Source organism: Mercenaria mercenaria, chromosome 18 (genome assembly GCF_021730395.1).
Source record: "Mercenaria mercenaria strain notata chromosome 18, MADL_Memer_1, whole genome shotgun sequence".
NCBI lineage: Eukaryota > Metazoa > Mollusca > Bivalvia > Venerida > Veneridae > Mercenaria > Mercenaria mercenaria.
The window spans coordinates 15,773,426-15,788,518 of record NC_069378.1 but is presented as its reverse complement, the minus strand read 5'-3'; the positions used below and the strand labels follow the sequence as shown (position 1 = coordinate 15,788,518).

Here is a 15,093-nt window from a genome sequence, read left to right as displayed (position 1 = left end):
TAAATACACTTACAGCGGGGATTACTGTGAAGTCAAAAATGAAAAGTTGGCGTTGTCAAAAACCTACATAATTGCTATAGCTGCAGGATCTGGAGGTGGTTTGCTTACTATACTAGTTGTCATAAATTATTGTACTTGCACTAAAACGGAAGTCTAGTGGCAACAGCAAACAGAGGTAATTAGTTACGTATAGTGGTCTCCTTAGTATTTTTATAATATCAACAATTGAAATATTTTAAACACTGCCTTATTCACGAAATTAGAGCTAAGTTAGATATGATATTGCTCTAATTTATTATTTTCTTTGTAATTTTAATTTGAAAACTTATGTAGTGTTTTTCGTCAGAGATGACAGTGTTGGCCATATGAAATCAGTCAGTATGGACGATCTACGCCTTGATAGGATGAATGACTCTCGTTCATCTTACGAATTTCTGCATCGGCCTAGGATACATGCCTCCGAAAATCAATACGAGTCAGGATTTCCCGACACAAAATATGTACAGGGTCGAGAACACAGAGTCATGAAAGACAGCAGAGGGGATGAGGTTAGTTTAATATAAGTCATATACTTGTTTCGTGTCTCAGTCAACAACTGAGTACATGATTTACTCACATGAACTATGTTGCTATCCTTGCTTATTCCTCTCTCTTTTTTGTTCAAATTGTTCAACTTATAAGAGTTAATAATAGAAAAAAAATAAAGCTGTAAACAACTTCCAATGAATTGCTTAAATATCTTTGCACATTTTTTATTCGATGGATTCATAGACCTTTCTGAAGTGTTTCTCCTTCACTGCATATATATTTTGGCAGGGCTGAAAAGTTTGTAAAACTTCTTTTCATGTTCATCAAACTAGGTAAAGAGGTCAAGGTCCGTCTAAGGTGAGCGACGTAGGCCAATTATAAAACATATTGATCTATCCTATTGTGGTACATACGGTATCTTATCACCTCACATTTAATGTAGTATCAAGAAGTCCCACTAACAATTGAATTAGCTAAAAACCATCATTTGTTCAGTTTTGTGCACTCAGACACAAATAAATTATTGTTAATGCATCTAAAACAAGACACTGTTCTGTTTTTAAGAGAGAGCTTGTATGTTCAAATCAGCACCACAACACACAAGACAAATAGCGGCAAAGCCCTAGCAGTACAGACAAGCGTGCATATTCCATAAAAAAAATAAGAAATCAGAAGTTTGTTGCAGCTCCGCTTAATATACACACCCGAACTACACTACATTTAGAAACTGGTTCAACATGCATGCACATATAGGTGGGGCCAATAAGGTCTACCATGCACCCCCACCCCCTACCCCCGACTTTTTTTCCATAGGTACCAAATTGTTCGGCAGGACAAACTCTTTCAAAATAAAACAGATGTTCCCATGAAAAAAGTTTTTTGAACTACATGTATATATTTTACTATTTCCATGGCAAGCGTTCATTTATGGAAAGGACAACCATAGAGATGATGATCAGTCATATCTTGGTCAGTTTTGGTGATAAATCAATAAACATGGTATCAAAATGGAGCTAAGACATTGGCCTTAAAACGCAGTATCTTTTTTATTAATTCACTAATTTGCATATTCATAATTTTATTAATGAGAAAGTTACAAAATGACAAATCTTTATCAGAAAATAATATTTTCTAAATTTTAAATAAATTTAAATGTACCAAACAGTTTTAATCTGTTCTGAAAGTCTCTTGGTGTTTTCTTAAATAGTATTTTGTAACACTGATGTTATATTTTTACTTCGAAATAGGTATGTTTAGCTAATTATTATAATATTAACCACTACCACAACCAACGTCTCAGGAAACAAGATACCACTAAAATTTAATAAAATGATAATTAATTGTCATCAATAAAATAACAATTATGTGAGCTATATTGTTTGGAAAAGCAGTTTAAACACCTTTCTGAAGGAGGAATCAGTATGTAACATACTTTACACATGTTACTTTACAATTTCAATAAGTAAAACTTGTTTTATTACATCAATTATTTAGAAAAAAATAGATCAGACAGTTTTGATCTGGTCTTAATGTCTCTCAGTATTTTCTAGAATAGTATTTTGTTACTCTGAAGGTAATTTTTTTTTCTACATTAGGTATTTTAGCTAATTAGCATAAAATAAATCTATGCTAAAACTGACATCTCTGGAAACAAGATATAACTAAAACTGAACAACATGATGAAATAAACTATGATCTATAAATGTGTATTATTTGTCCTATGAAAATATAGTGTAAATACTATTTTGAAGAAGGAATCTGTTTGTAACGTTTGTAACATACTTTAAACATGTTACGTTACCATTCCAGTAATCTTGTTTTATTGTATCTCAGAAAATAGTAGAGGAATATTTAGTTATCAAGTTATTAGATACTCTTGCATAACAGTATTGTTCCATACTTCTCAAGCAATGAGATTGTTTCCATAACGGCGCTTTAATATACGTTACCACTGTATTTTGCTGTAATAAAAATAAGTAGGAAGAAATCTGAATCAGTGTTATCAGTACTATGATATCACTGATTTGTTATGTATTTTATGTATATATTCTGTATATATTAATTATGTATACTAACTATGCTAACATCCTTACACTGATAGTAGGGTTATAATTTGGGGCTGCCTTTCATGGAAAATGTTTTTAATGGAATATTTATCTTGTTTTGTATGATTGCGAAGTGTATCTATGCAGTTATTTACGTGAGAAATAAAGCATTTTGTTTTAGAGGTTCAGAAAGATATGTATTGTATTGAAATATTTATGAGCTTATTAATAAAACATTCACTGTTGAAAAGCAGCACTGAACAAAAAAACTAAAAAAAGAACAGAATGAAATATTCAGGTACGTTAAGTAATCTTTAGATTTAAACTTATGAAATTGCAAAAAGCTGTCAAGAATGTGAACAATATTAAGTGTTTAAGTGTTTGAAACCCAAAATTGTTAAGAAAACAATTACATAATGCTATTCAAAACTTCTAGGAAGATACCGAGTGTGTTCTGAACGAAACTTCAGAGTTGCTGAAAACATGTTGCAATAGACTTTACGAAGATCCTTTAGAAGCAAAGAACGCAACCAAGCAAATAAATAGTAGACTCAGTTGGATCAAGTTTGTTTATGAGAGGTAATGAAGCGTGAAACACACCTTACGCCCCTCCCTAGCACTGGCTTAAGAGGAATTCTGGTTTAGTAAACATGGTCCAAAAGGACCAGAAAATCTAACAACACTGAAACCGAGTAAGAGGGGACATTTTTACAATTCTCACATGGCATCTAAAGACTTTTTTGCGATAGCAAATATTTAGATGCTCCTTTGGAAGCATAACCACACAACCAAGCAAAATAACAGCTGACTTGATTTGATTGTGGCTATTCGTTAGATGTATTGAAATGTGAAATTGCCCTCACACCCCTAGCACTAGCTTAAACAGTGTTCTGTTATAGTAAACTCGTATGGATTAGTTAAAATCTGAATCTAAAATCAGATGAAATGTCTAAAAAATATGAACTGCACACAATTTGAGGCAGAATTGTTACAGGAATCACATTTAGCTAGTCTTGATTAACGTGTGACTTACGATAATTTCTCTTTAACGTTACCTAATATAGCATTTTTGCTCTCTTGTTGGTTAGCTGTCATGAATAATATGTTGTGTTATCTTATTACAGATTTTATTATAATTAATTATTCATAAAATAGAAAGTAACTGACAAAAGAAGATCATAGGCTCTCAAAAAACCACTTTATTTTTTATGAATGGCATTTGATTACACTTTGATTCTGAAGCAATGTGTATCATGCGCTCGAGTTTCTTGCTACAGTTTGACCTTTTGGTAAAGACAGGTCATGCCTTTGTCATAACCTTTGGTACGTAACTTAAGTGATAATCAAACTTTATTTGTTAAGATTGATGCATTATATAACTTTCTCTTAGTAGTGTTTCTCTTAATGCTCCGGTATATCCGGGAATATTCACCGTATAATACAATTTAGTCCTTGTCTGTACAATTTAAAATATCAAAATAATATATTGTACATTCTGTCATTCTTGTAAATGTTTCAAAATGACTAAAATAGTCTTCTTTTTTCATATCTATAAAGTTTTATATATTACTTATTCTGATTTGGTATCACTAAACCAGTTTTGTCAACCTGGTAAAAGTTTTAAATCTAAACCATAAGCTTTAATATTTTACTTAAATACCTGCATATTTTCTTTTGTTTGTTAGTTTTGGTTTAGCACCGCTCAGGAAAAGAAATTCAGTCATGTAATGTTGAGCAGTTAACCTAACAAGTGTCCCTGGATTCTGTACCGGAACTACTCAGTTCTCTACAGGCAAGTGCCAAGTTCTCTGTATTATGCAGGTGTAAGTTTATTGGCGTCAGACACGGTATCTTTATTTAATCGTCATAAAGAGCAAAAGCCTCATCCAGATATCTGACTCAAGACCCTATGATTCGTCCTATCGAGCTAGGGTTGGTTTTGTATAAGTTCTTATGATGCTAGTATTTCTAAAATTCAAAAATTACTTTTTATAAAACTTGATTTTTACTTACAGGAAGACTGCAAATATTAGCTGTATGATCATAATATTATGAACGCACAGACGGATATTATTGTATGTTTTATTGAAATTCCATCTAAAATAAATTATAGTTACATGGATGGTGCAATATATATTTTAGGCAATTTCTGAAATAACAGAAGAAAACCTTCTTAAAACTTACGGCTAACAGTTTAGATAAATCAGTATGCGACAATTTGGGCTTCAATTTCTTCTTAAAATTTATTTAAAATTTATTTATTTAAAGTGTGTTACGGACAAAAATCACACTGTCTGACAAGTAAAGAAGCATATTGTATTATTATAGTACAAAATAAGTAATATTAATTATGTTTCTGGAATATTTTCTAAATAATTGATGTGATACAACAAGGTTTTGAAAATGGTAACGTAACATGTGTAATGTATGGTACATTTTAATTCTACCTTCAAAGAAGTATTAACTCTATATCTGCAAACATCATAGACCACATAAAAATTGTTATTTCATTGATAACAATTAATTATATCATTTTATTCAGTTTTAGTGGTCTCAGAATTTTATTCGTTATTTGTGAGCACATCCAGTTTTAAGAAAAATAAAAGTACCATAAGAGTAACAAAATAATATATCAAAAAACACCGAGAGACTTTAAGACCAGATCAAAGCTGTTTGGAACATTAAAATTGATTTGAAACTTAGAAAATACTTTTTTAAATAAAATTTTGTCATTTTGTAACATTCTCATTAATATTCATGAATATGCAAATTAGATAATTAACATAAGGCTGTTAATTAAAGGCCAATGCCTTAGCTCCATTTCGACACCATTTTTATTGATTTATCACCAAACCTGACCAAGATATGACTGATTAACATCTATATGGTTGTCCTTTTCAAAACAATAAACGGTTGCCATGGAAACAGTGAAATCATATTTAGTTCAAAAGAGTTTTTTCATGAGAACATTTTTTATTTTGAAAAAGTTGGTTCTGCCGAACAATTTGGTACCTATGAAAAAAGTCTAGGGTTGTGCATGGCAGACATTATTGGCCCCCGTACTAATACATTATATATACTGAAATCGCCATTATGTTGACTAATAAATCAGCAGTGACAATTTTGTATTTTAACTGATTTGGACCAGGGAAGCTATATATTTTCTTACGAGGATGCAGTGGATTTACTGAGGTAAAATGCATTTTGAGAAATGTTTGAAATCACAATATTTCTCATATGTTACATTCGCGATGATACAAGTATGCGGTAAAAATTGTTAGAGAACATTTATATGAACAAATCACTACCCCAATACAGCAGTGCAATTGAGTGTACATGGTCCGCATAAAACCACCAACTTAATGAACTTTGAGTTAAATCTTTTTATATACATTCCCGGATATATAAGTAGTCAGTTTTTCCTTTCAGTCAGAAGATAAAATGAACACTTTAAGCAATAAAGTTTCACAACATTAGTATAGAGTACTAGAATTACCGATAAAAACATTTTGTAATCCCTTGTCCGATTTAGATATATACAACCGAAATGAGTCTAAAGGTAGTGTTCTTAATGTAATATGTTGAATTTAAAAAAGGAATAATTCATTTTAAACTTTTAGTCCATATAATTGCCAATTAATGAATTTTAAATTCAAACGTTCGTTACAGACCTACATATACCAGCCTTCAAGTTGTATATATCCAGTATCTAGAACACGGGATGGATCAGCTTACAGCAGTTATGTAGCAGGACCGTCCGTTTATGACTATATTGATACGGAATCAAAGGTATGCAAGCCAAATTAATCCCTTTTCACAAAATATGTATTTTTAATTAGAAGATCATTTTCACAGAAGTTTTTTTGTCTTTATAAATATGCATTTACGTGTAAAATTGCAATTTAGCGATGAAATATATTTCTAGCATAGCATTCACAGTTGATGATTTCTTGCAAATCATTTAGTTTCCTATAAAGTTTAATGCATTATAGATATCAAATGCATGCATGTCCATAGGACACTGGTGCTCTATGCTCCTGCCACTGTACACAGTTTCATGGGTCTAGGTGAAAATGCCTCATAAACTTTTAAGCAGGTAATGTGTATTTAAACGAAGTCAAAGACAATAACTCTGGTCTGGCTGACAGCTATATAACAATTTTCTAATGTATTATGACTCTAGGGCGGTATATACTCTACGTGGCATTTATATGCTTCATTGTGTCTGAAAGGGCGGATGGACCGTAATTAAACCTCAATAGATAGATTATGACTCTAGGTCAAATACTTTTGATACACATAATACTTGATTTGGAGATACTAAATAATGTCCTTTGGAGGTTTTTAACCCTAGGTCAAATACTTTTTGAGATACATGCGGCACCAACTATTAGACCCCTTTATGCATATTTTTGACCACGGCAATGGCCATAACTGGTCTGGCAGTTGGAATTTTAATAAAAGCCCCAGATAGTTGTTATTGTGTTGGTTTAACGTTGCACCGATACAATTATAGGTCATATGGCAACTTTCCAGCTTTGATGGTGGAGGAAGACCCCAGGTGCCCCTCCGTGCATTATTTTATCACGAGCGGGCACCTGGGTAGAACCACTGACCTTCTGTAAGCCAGCTGGATGGCTTCCTCACATGACAAATTCAGCGCCCCGAGTGAGGCTTGAACCCACATCGATGAGGGGCAAGTGATTTGAAGTCAGCGAACTTAATCACTCAGCCACAGAGTCCCCCGCCCACCATCAAAAACAACAACAAAAACTCCAGGTAAATAACTACACATGTTGAATAACAATCCTTTGAAACACGATTATCCTGTGGCAAATAGGCAAATACTTTTTGAGATATGCTCGGCACAAAGTCGAAAGAACGGACAATGACAACTCTCAATGACCCCCCGCCCACCCCGTCCCCGTCCCCCTTCCCCCCCCCCCCACTCTACACACAAAACGAGGGTGAGGTAAGGCACAATAATAATCACACATGATCTTATTAAAACAAACAATATTCTTGTAAATTTTGCAAGACTATTATATATAGCATAAAGTTTCTATAGAAAGATAGTAGTGCAATTATGTCTTGTTTGTTAGAGAGAAATGTACTTTGTTAATGGAACAACAGTATGATGTGGTATTTGTATTATAAGTTTTAAATTTAAACAGGTTGAATATATTTTCCATATAATTATATGAAGGTTCAATAAAATATAAGTAACCTATGTGTTTCAGTAATGAACGGAACTATGATAATAAGGTTCCTTATGGATTCTTCATGGTACTAACATTTTTCTAAGACGTCGATTTATTTATAGATTCTATATATGTTAGCTAAAGAAGTACAATGAGGACATGTACATGTATTATACGACCTGTTTCAAAGGAAGTACAATTTACATGTTTTTCGGTGACGAAATGTAAAATTTTAGAATTTATTGTTCAATATATGTAATCATATAGCTGGATTTGTCTCTTAAAAATTGGTATTATTGCAAATGCATTTTATTTTTCACACCATAAAATACTAATTTCATGAGTTTGAATTACATTCAAATTCTCATTACAGAATTTGCTTTAAATAGTTGAAAGAACTTTTGCATGAACGCGCCCTTTATTCACACTGCTTGCTACAGAAAAGCGACAGAGTCTTTGCTACCTACTGTTAGCATTCAAACTTGCTTTTAATACTAACTCTTACTGGTGTTTCAGTTTGAAATTCAACGGCCAAACATTCGCCTTGGAAATATGAACAAATATTAACAACGTGCTTCTCCTGTCACTGCACCACAGTCTCACACAGAATCCTTCCGAAGCATAAAACGTTACCAAGCAAAATAATGATAAACTAGGAGACTGTTCATGATAGGTACTGAAATATGAAAAAGCCGCCTCGGCACATGCTTAAATACCGGTGGACATCTGTTATATATCTGCTCTTCGAAAATAGAAGTGTACAATTTCTTATATCTTTTATTTGTCTTGTTTTAATAAAGAATTAACTTCTTGCTTGTTATAATTTTCAGCTGACAAATTTGCGCTTGCCAAGTTTCTTCCTCCACTGCGACATTCTGAATGCATTTATAATACAGTTGACTTATGTTTAGGTCAATGCGTGTTTTTACGGACCTGGAAAAAATTATATTGACCGAGGACGCAGTCCAAGGTCAATATCAATATTGTAAGTCCGTAAAAATACACATTGATCAAAGCATAAGTCTATAATTGTTATATTTTATGCCCTTCTCAGTCGCATCCATTTGACTGGCCCATATTCCATACATATAAGAAAAAGTGATATCACAAGAGTCATTATCACTTTGCAGGTCAATATCGCTTTTTGCGGACCCACGCATGCACTCGTTTTGACCAATCAAATGAGCGCATTTGAGAAGGTTATATGATATTATCACATTCAATAGATAGTAACATACTCTAAAGATAATGTTGTAAATTACTGTACTGTTCACCTAGAAGAGAGACAAGAAAGGAAGGGGCGGACGGAACAGAAAAAAAGACATACTATGTTGTGCTATTGAAATAAGATTCCTTGCTCCCGAGAGTAGTTGTCTGTAACCCGAGACAGTACGTTGCACACTCGAGATAAGATGTCGTGCGCACGAGATTATTTTCTTTAAACAATGGTCATGATGGTTCTAGATCAATCACTCGAATCGCTCACTCAAAGAAAAATACAATTATTATGCTACAATATTATTTATTATGTTTGTTAGTGACCCTCAACTTTAAAAAGTATGTTTAGTATTATAAATGGGAGCGAAGACTTAGCTGCGCCCCATATTAATTATACTGATCCCACATATCTCTCTGAAGGGGGTCGCTAACAATTCCTATGATTGATTTGTTTTATCCTACACAAATTTTCAGCCTAAAACGACATGAAAATCTACTTACCTGTCACAGAAATGTAGGGGGTCACCTATGAAAGTGCTAGAATTTTACTGGAGGTAAAACAAGCGGCCTTGTCCTTTTGAAAACGAAAGTATGCCAGTGTCTAAGAAATTGATGTGTGCAAGAACCTCCGTTCTTTAGACGGAAATTGAACCTCTCAAAGTTATATGGCTTTCATGATTTTCCTTTTTTATCGTAAATGAACAAGGCTTTTAGTTACAAATATGGCCGTATTTCTCTTTCAGATTTCTTGTACGACTCTTTTTAAAGCTCCGGTGAACGGCCAAGGGCCATTATGGCCATCTCGTTAAATTGTGATGTACTGATTATCAACTTCTAATCTTGAGCGCACAAGATCATATCTGAAGCGCATGACGTATTTTTCTCGTCTCATTATATGTTATATTAATTTCATTTTCCTAAATATTAGTATGTAAAGATAAAAACGTACAACCAACTGTCGCTATTTTGCAGATATAATGTTAAATAGATTGAACTAAGGGAAATAAATCTGAACGCACATCTCTTCTAGCCATCTACAGTTACAGTGAAAACCAGTACGAATGTTTGTGCAACCGCCCTCGAAAGTCGAAAGGCGAACACACAACAAATAAGCAGTTTTCGACCTTTCGCGTTTTCGTGTCTGCAGCCCGCCGACACGAACACACGACAAACGTGCAATTTCGTCCTTTCGTGTATTCGCCTGCCGGTACTTTTTTAATTCAAAAGTGTATTATGTCAAAGAATATGTTAAAATTGTCTTTAATTGGCTGCTTTTATGCTAATATTATCAATATTTAAGTAAATATTTGACGATGAGAAAATAGTTACCTATGAAGTACGATACCGTGAATGTGTTAATTGTGGAAATAATGGTGGGAATTTTTCACATTTATTTAGTAATAATTGTGTAACTTTTAAGAAGTTGATATTAATATAATTTTAGTTTATCAAGTATAACAATAATTATATTCTTTTTCGAAAATGTATTATTAATAGTCTTGGGCGAAGACTAATGAAACATGTATGCCGCGTTTGTTTTATATCATGTAACCTTTTAAGATTTTTTTGAAAATCTCACAGATATTTTTTACTTAGTTCAAGAAGATACGACAGTAATTATTCAAAGTCATATACATATTCAATTAAAATTTTGAACTCATAAGAAAACTCTATAGCGTAAGTAACACATAAAATATCAACTACTTACGAAGTTAGATAACATTGATCAAACATTCTCAATACTTTATAGACTTTGTATTTAGCTTAGAATTAGTAAATGAGTAATGCGATCATTTCATCGCTTATGCTTGAACACATAAATGCTGCGTATTTTATCGCAGGTATTAAATTAATACATACATTACGCATCCACCAGTCTTACGGAGCATCAACGACCTGATCTTTTAATGTTATCTAGATAATGCGTTTTAACATTTATAAAATGATATCTCTCATCAATTTATGAAAGATAATATCTTGTATTCCATAAAAGATGTCATTTTGCAAGTATTTTACATTTATATATACATTATGCCCCATTTTGCGCCATTACGCTTCATTTTGCTACATTACTGTACATTTCTGTATTAAGGCAGACCCTACAAGAAACATTTGCCGTGTGTTCTTTTCGGCGGGTCAAAGTAACGAAAGGTCGAAAACAGCTCAATTGCCGTGTGTTCGCCTTTTGCCTTCCGAGGAGAATACACGAAGACAGGACAAAAAAGGGCGACAACACGTTTTAATACCCGCCGGCACGAAAAGTGATTAATACAAAAGTTCATGTGTTAGCCGCCTCTGAAATTTTGTTATGTCGCTTTTAATTTTTCGTTACTTCGTGTATTCGCCTCGGAAGTCAAAAGGCGAACACACGACAAATAAGCATTATTTCGACTTTTCGAGTTTTCCTTACTTCGACAGTTCGCCTCGCCGACAAGAAATGGCAGAAATCAGTCACCATAAAAAATACATGTAAAAACATAGTTATCTTTGTAGAAGCACATAGGTAATTTTAAGTTGTTCAATTTGTTTTGAAAAAAATGGTATAATCATCAAAGCTTTTTGCCCGCACCTTTTGATGAACTTTTTGAACATGTTTATTTCCATCGATTCAAAATTATCCCATGTAGGGACAGTACTTTTAAACGGACTTATAAAGGAAAATCTTTTTATTATCTTCTTCTCGTAGAGTATATTATACTCTACGATATTCATTCAAATTACGCCCCTGGTTTCTGAAGTAACTCAGCCATAATCATTATTCTACTTCATTATGTCCAATCTCGGTAATCCCAGGTTGTTTTAAAAATAGAAAAAAAACGCCCGAAAAAGACTTCACACTTCAAACTTCAGACTTCACACTTCAAACTTCACATTTCAAACTTCAGACTTCACACTTCAAACTTCACACTTCGAACTTCAGACTTCACACTTTAAACTTCACACTTCAAATTTCAGACTTCACACTTCAAACTTCAGACTTCACACTTCAAACTTCACACTTCAAACTTCACACTTCAAACTTTCCTATTATTTGTATGTGTATTAAGAATTATATATATGAAGTGTGAAGTGTGAAGTTTGAACTGTGAAGTATGAAGTTCGAAGTCACCACCGGTCTTTCGTATGAAAGTCATTCATGTTACATCAAGAACTACTACGGAATGTTGAAATTGCAATAATATTCTTCAAATATCTCAAGGAAGGAGGTATGCTGCTATTTTAAAACGATTCAAAACTTTAACATTTTGTCTAGAAAGGTACCAAATTGCTATACATAGCGATCGACACAAACTTCATTTTTCCATGTCTGGTTTGAAACTTCAACACGCTTTTGTTAAAATAATGTCCTACATTCACATGGACAATGTTGTCTGAAACATATGCATTGCATTTAAAAGATTTACGGATTAAAAGTTTGTTTGCCCCCGGTCGATTCAGACCTAGGCTGTTTTGGTAAAAAAGACTTTAAATAATTTTTTATTTTATAAAATTTACATCTACAAAACAGAAAACAGTGTAATTATCAATTATCGATGCAGGAGACATTGTCATTACGTAGGAAGCACTGCGTTATTATATATATATTGACTGTCAATCCAGAGGTCCGGCGTTCGAATCCCGGTCCAGGCACTGGAAATTCTGGAAATTTCTGAGATGCCCTTGAGTGTCTCCCACCTAACTAAGAGGCCTCTACTGGTTCTTCCCAGGAAAGACGGCTTCGAGTGTATCGGTGCTATACACCGGGCACGTTAAAGAACCAGACTGTCTATTCGGAAAGAGCTAGGTTAAGTTAGCCGGACAAGCCTGTATCTAAAATGATTTCTGTCTATCTGTTCTAGGTGCTTTATCTCACTCTGTCCCTCTGGTCAGATCGCTCTGTGTCTGTACTAGTAGAGGATGAATTTCGCGCCCTGTGTGGCTGCGTTTGCTATATGTAAAGCGCCTTTGAACGTGTTTATCATAAAAAGGGCGCTATATAAATCTGGTATGATAATAAAATATTCTCATGTTTTTCCGAATGAATGAATCAGCCGAGACTTTTGGGCACATGACAAGGCTAGACACTATCATGATCAAAGGAGCACTGCTAGTGCATAAGCTGGCATATTTTGAATACTTTATCACCACAATAAATAGAACGACTTAGATAACATGTACCACTTTGTTAATCAATCCTCTGACGCCAATGAGTTTTAGGATTATGTTGATTATAATACTTTTATGTACTTGAGATCTGAGAAATCAGGGCATTTGCGTTGATATCAATCCCGCCCCCTCCTTCCAAGAAGCAGGAGTATATTCCTTTGCACCTGTCAGTCGCATCGGTCGGTCGGTAGAATAAACGGGTTCCGCACAATATCTGGAGAACCTCTTGATCCGGAACATCCGACACTGGTAGCATGATGACACCTACGGTGTTAATGACCCCTGTAGATTTTACGCTCTGTACGTCAAAGGTCAAGTCACAGGTGTCTGAACTTTGAAAACAATTTTCGCCTAATAACTGGGGAACCACTTAATCCAGAACCTTTAAACTTGGTAGCATGATTAAAATTATAGAGTAAATGACTCATAGCTTTTGGGATTAGTACGTTAAAGGTCAAGGTCACGGAGGCCTGTATCTTAAAAACTGTATCTGCCCAACAACTTAAGAAACACTTGACCCAGAACCTTAGTAGCGTAATTGGGCATACGAAGTAAATGACCCTTACAGATTTTGGGATCAGTAGGTTAAAGGTCAAGGTCAAAGGGCATAAACCTTGAAAACTATTTTCACTTAAAATAGAACTATTAAACTTGACAGCATAATCGGGCTTATAAAGTAGATGACCATTTAAGTTTTGGGGCCATAAGGTCAAAGGTCACGGTCAAAGGTGCCTGAACCTTGACAACTGTTCCTACTCAATAACCTTCAAACTTGGTAGCATGATTGGGGTTATGAAGTAGATGAACCGTTTAGAATTTGGGGTCAATAAATCAAAGGTCAATGTCAACTTGGCACGAACCTTGAAAACTGTTTCTGCTTAATATTTTGAAAAAAATAAACAACACTCGACCCAGAACCTTCAAACTTGGTTGCCTGATTAGGCTTATGAGGAAAAAGACCCATATTGTCTTTGTTATCAATAGGTCACAGGTCAAGGTCACAGGGACCTGAACATTGAAAATGGTTTACCCCAAAGAACCTGAGAACCACTTCACCAAGAACCTTCAATCTTGATAGCATGATTGGGCTTATAAAGCAGATGACCTTTATCATTGTTGGAGTCAGTAGGTCAAAGGTCAGGCTGTTAGTTATCACGGGACTGAAAATGGGAGAAGACATCATGGGGGCATATGTGTTTAACAAACAGCTCCTGTTATAAGAAAGTCGCCGGTTCAAGATGGACTGAAAGATGCGTGATTGCATTTATCAGGAAAAGTACAAATCATGAACATACTTGTTTATTAACTATCAAATGTACTGAATGAGCAGTTCAAATAGTTGGCGTGCTACTTGAGTTAAAACCCTCAAACAGTAATAATAAAATGTAAGGCCTGGTTAATTTAAAACTGTTCAACATGCACGCTATGCTAGTTACTACTGCAACTTAACTGCTTACTGTTCCATGTTTAAATGATGTATTCGTTGTCCTATTTTATGCTTATGTTTGAGATGTCTAGAGAAAATCTGTATATTATAACATTTTCTTTCTTCAACATTGGCAATTTGTTCGGAATCATGTACGGGAGGCAATAAAGACAATATATTGATCATTTGTCAGACTGGAAGAGGCGGAACTTATAGGGAATGTTTCAGCAGTATGCGAGTAAGCGAATTTAGTCATTACGGCTTCAGGTCATTTCGGACCAAATGCATGTGGCATTTAAATATTTGATCTTCAAGTCAATTTGCCTTAGCAAAGTGTGCCACTTCCGTCTTGGTTTTAAGATTTTCTTTAATAATCTAATTATAAATGTTTTTCTCATTCTTATTAAGTGTATATATTTTGAAAAAAAAAGTGCACTTTTGCCAAACTGAGAATACTCTTATATTGTTAATCTGGACATTCGAAGCAACACACTGGACAAGCCGATAGGTGAGCCGAATATGTTTTTCG

At 34.1% G+C, this 15,093-nt stretch overlaps 1 protein-coding gene across 1 annotated transcript; it reads left to right on the top strand.

The window, feature by feature from the left end:
* The first annotated feature begins 326 nt into the window (after positions 1-326).
* LOC128550449 (uncharacterized) lies at positions 327-8,586 on the top strand. Its single transcript, XM_053529524.1, has 3 exons — positions 327-548; positions 6,243-6,362; positions 8,291-8,586. Exons 1-3 carry the CDS (start codon positions 366-368, stop codon positions 8,339-8,341), a joined length of 354 nt encoding a protein of 117 aa, XP_053385499.1. The 5' UTR covers positions 327-365; the 3' UTR covers positions 8,342-8,586.
* Positions 8,587-15,093: the final 6,507 nt, after the last annotated feature.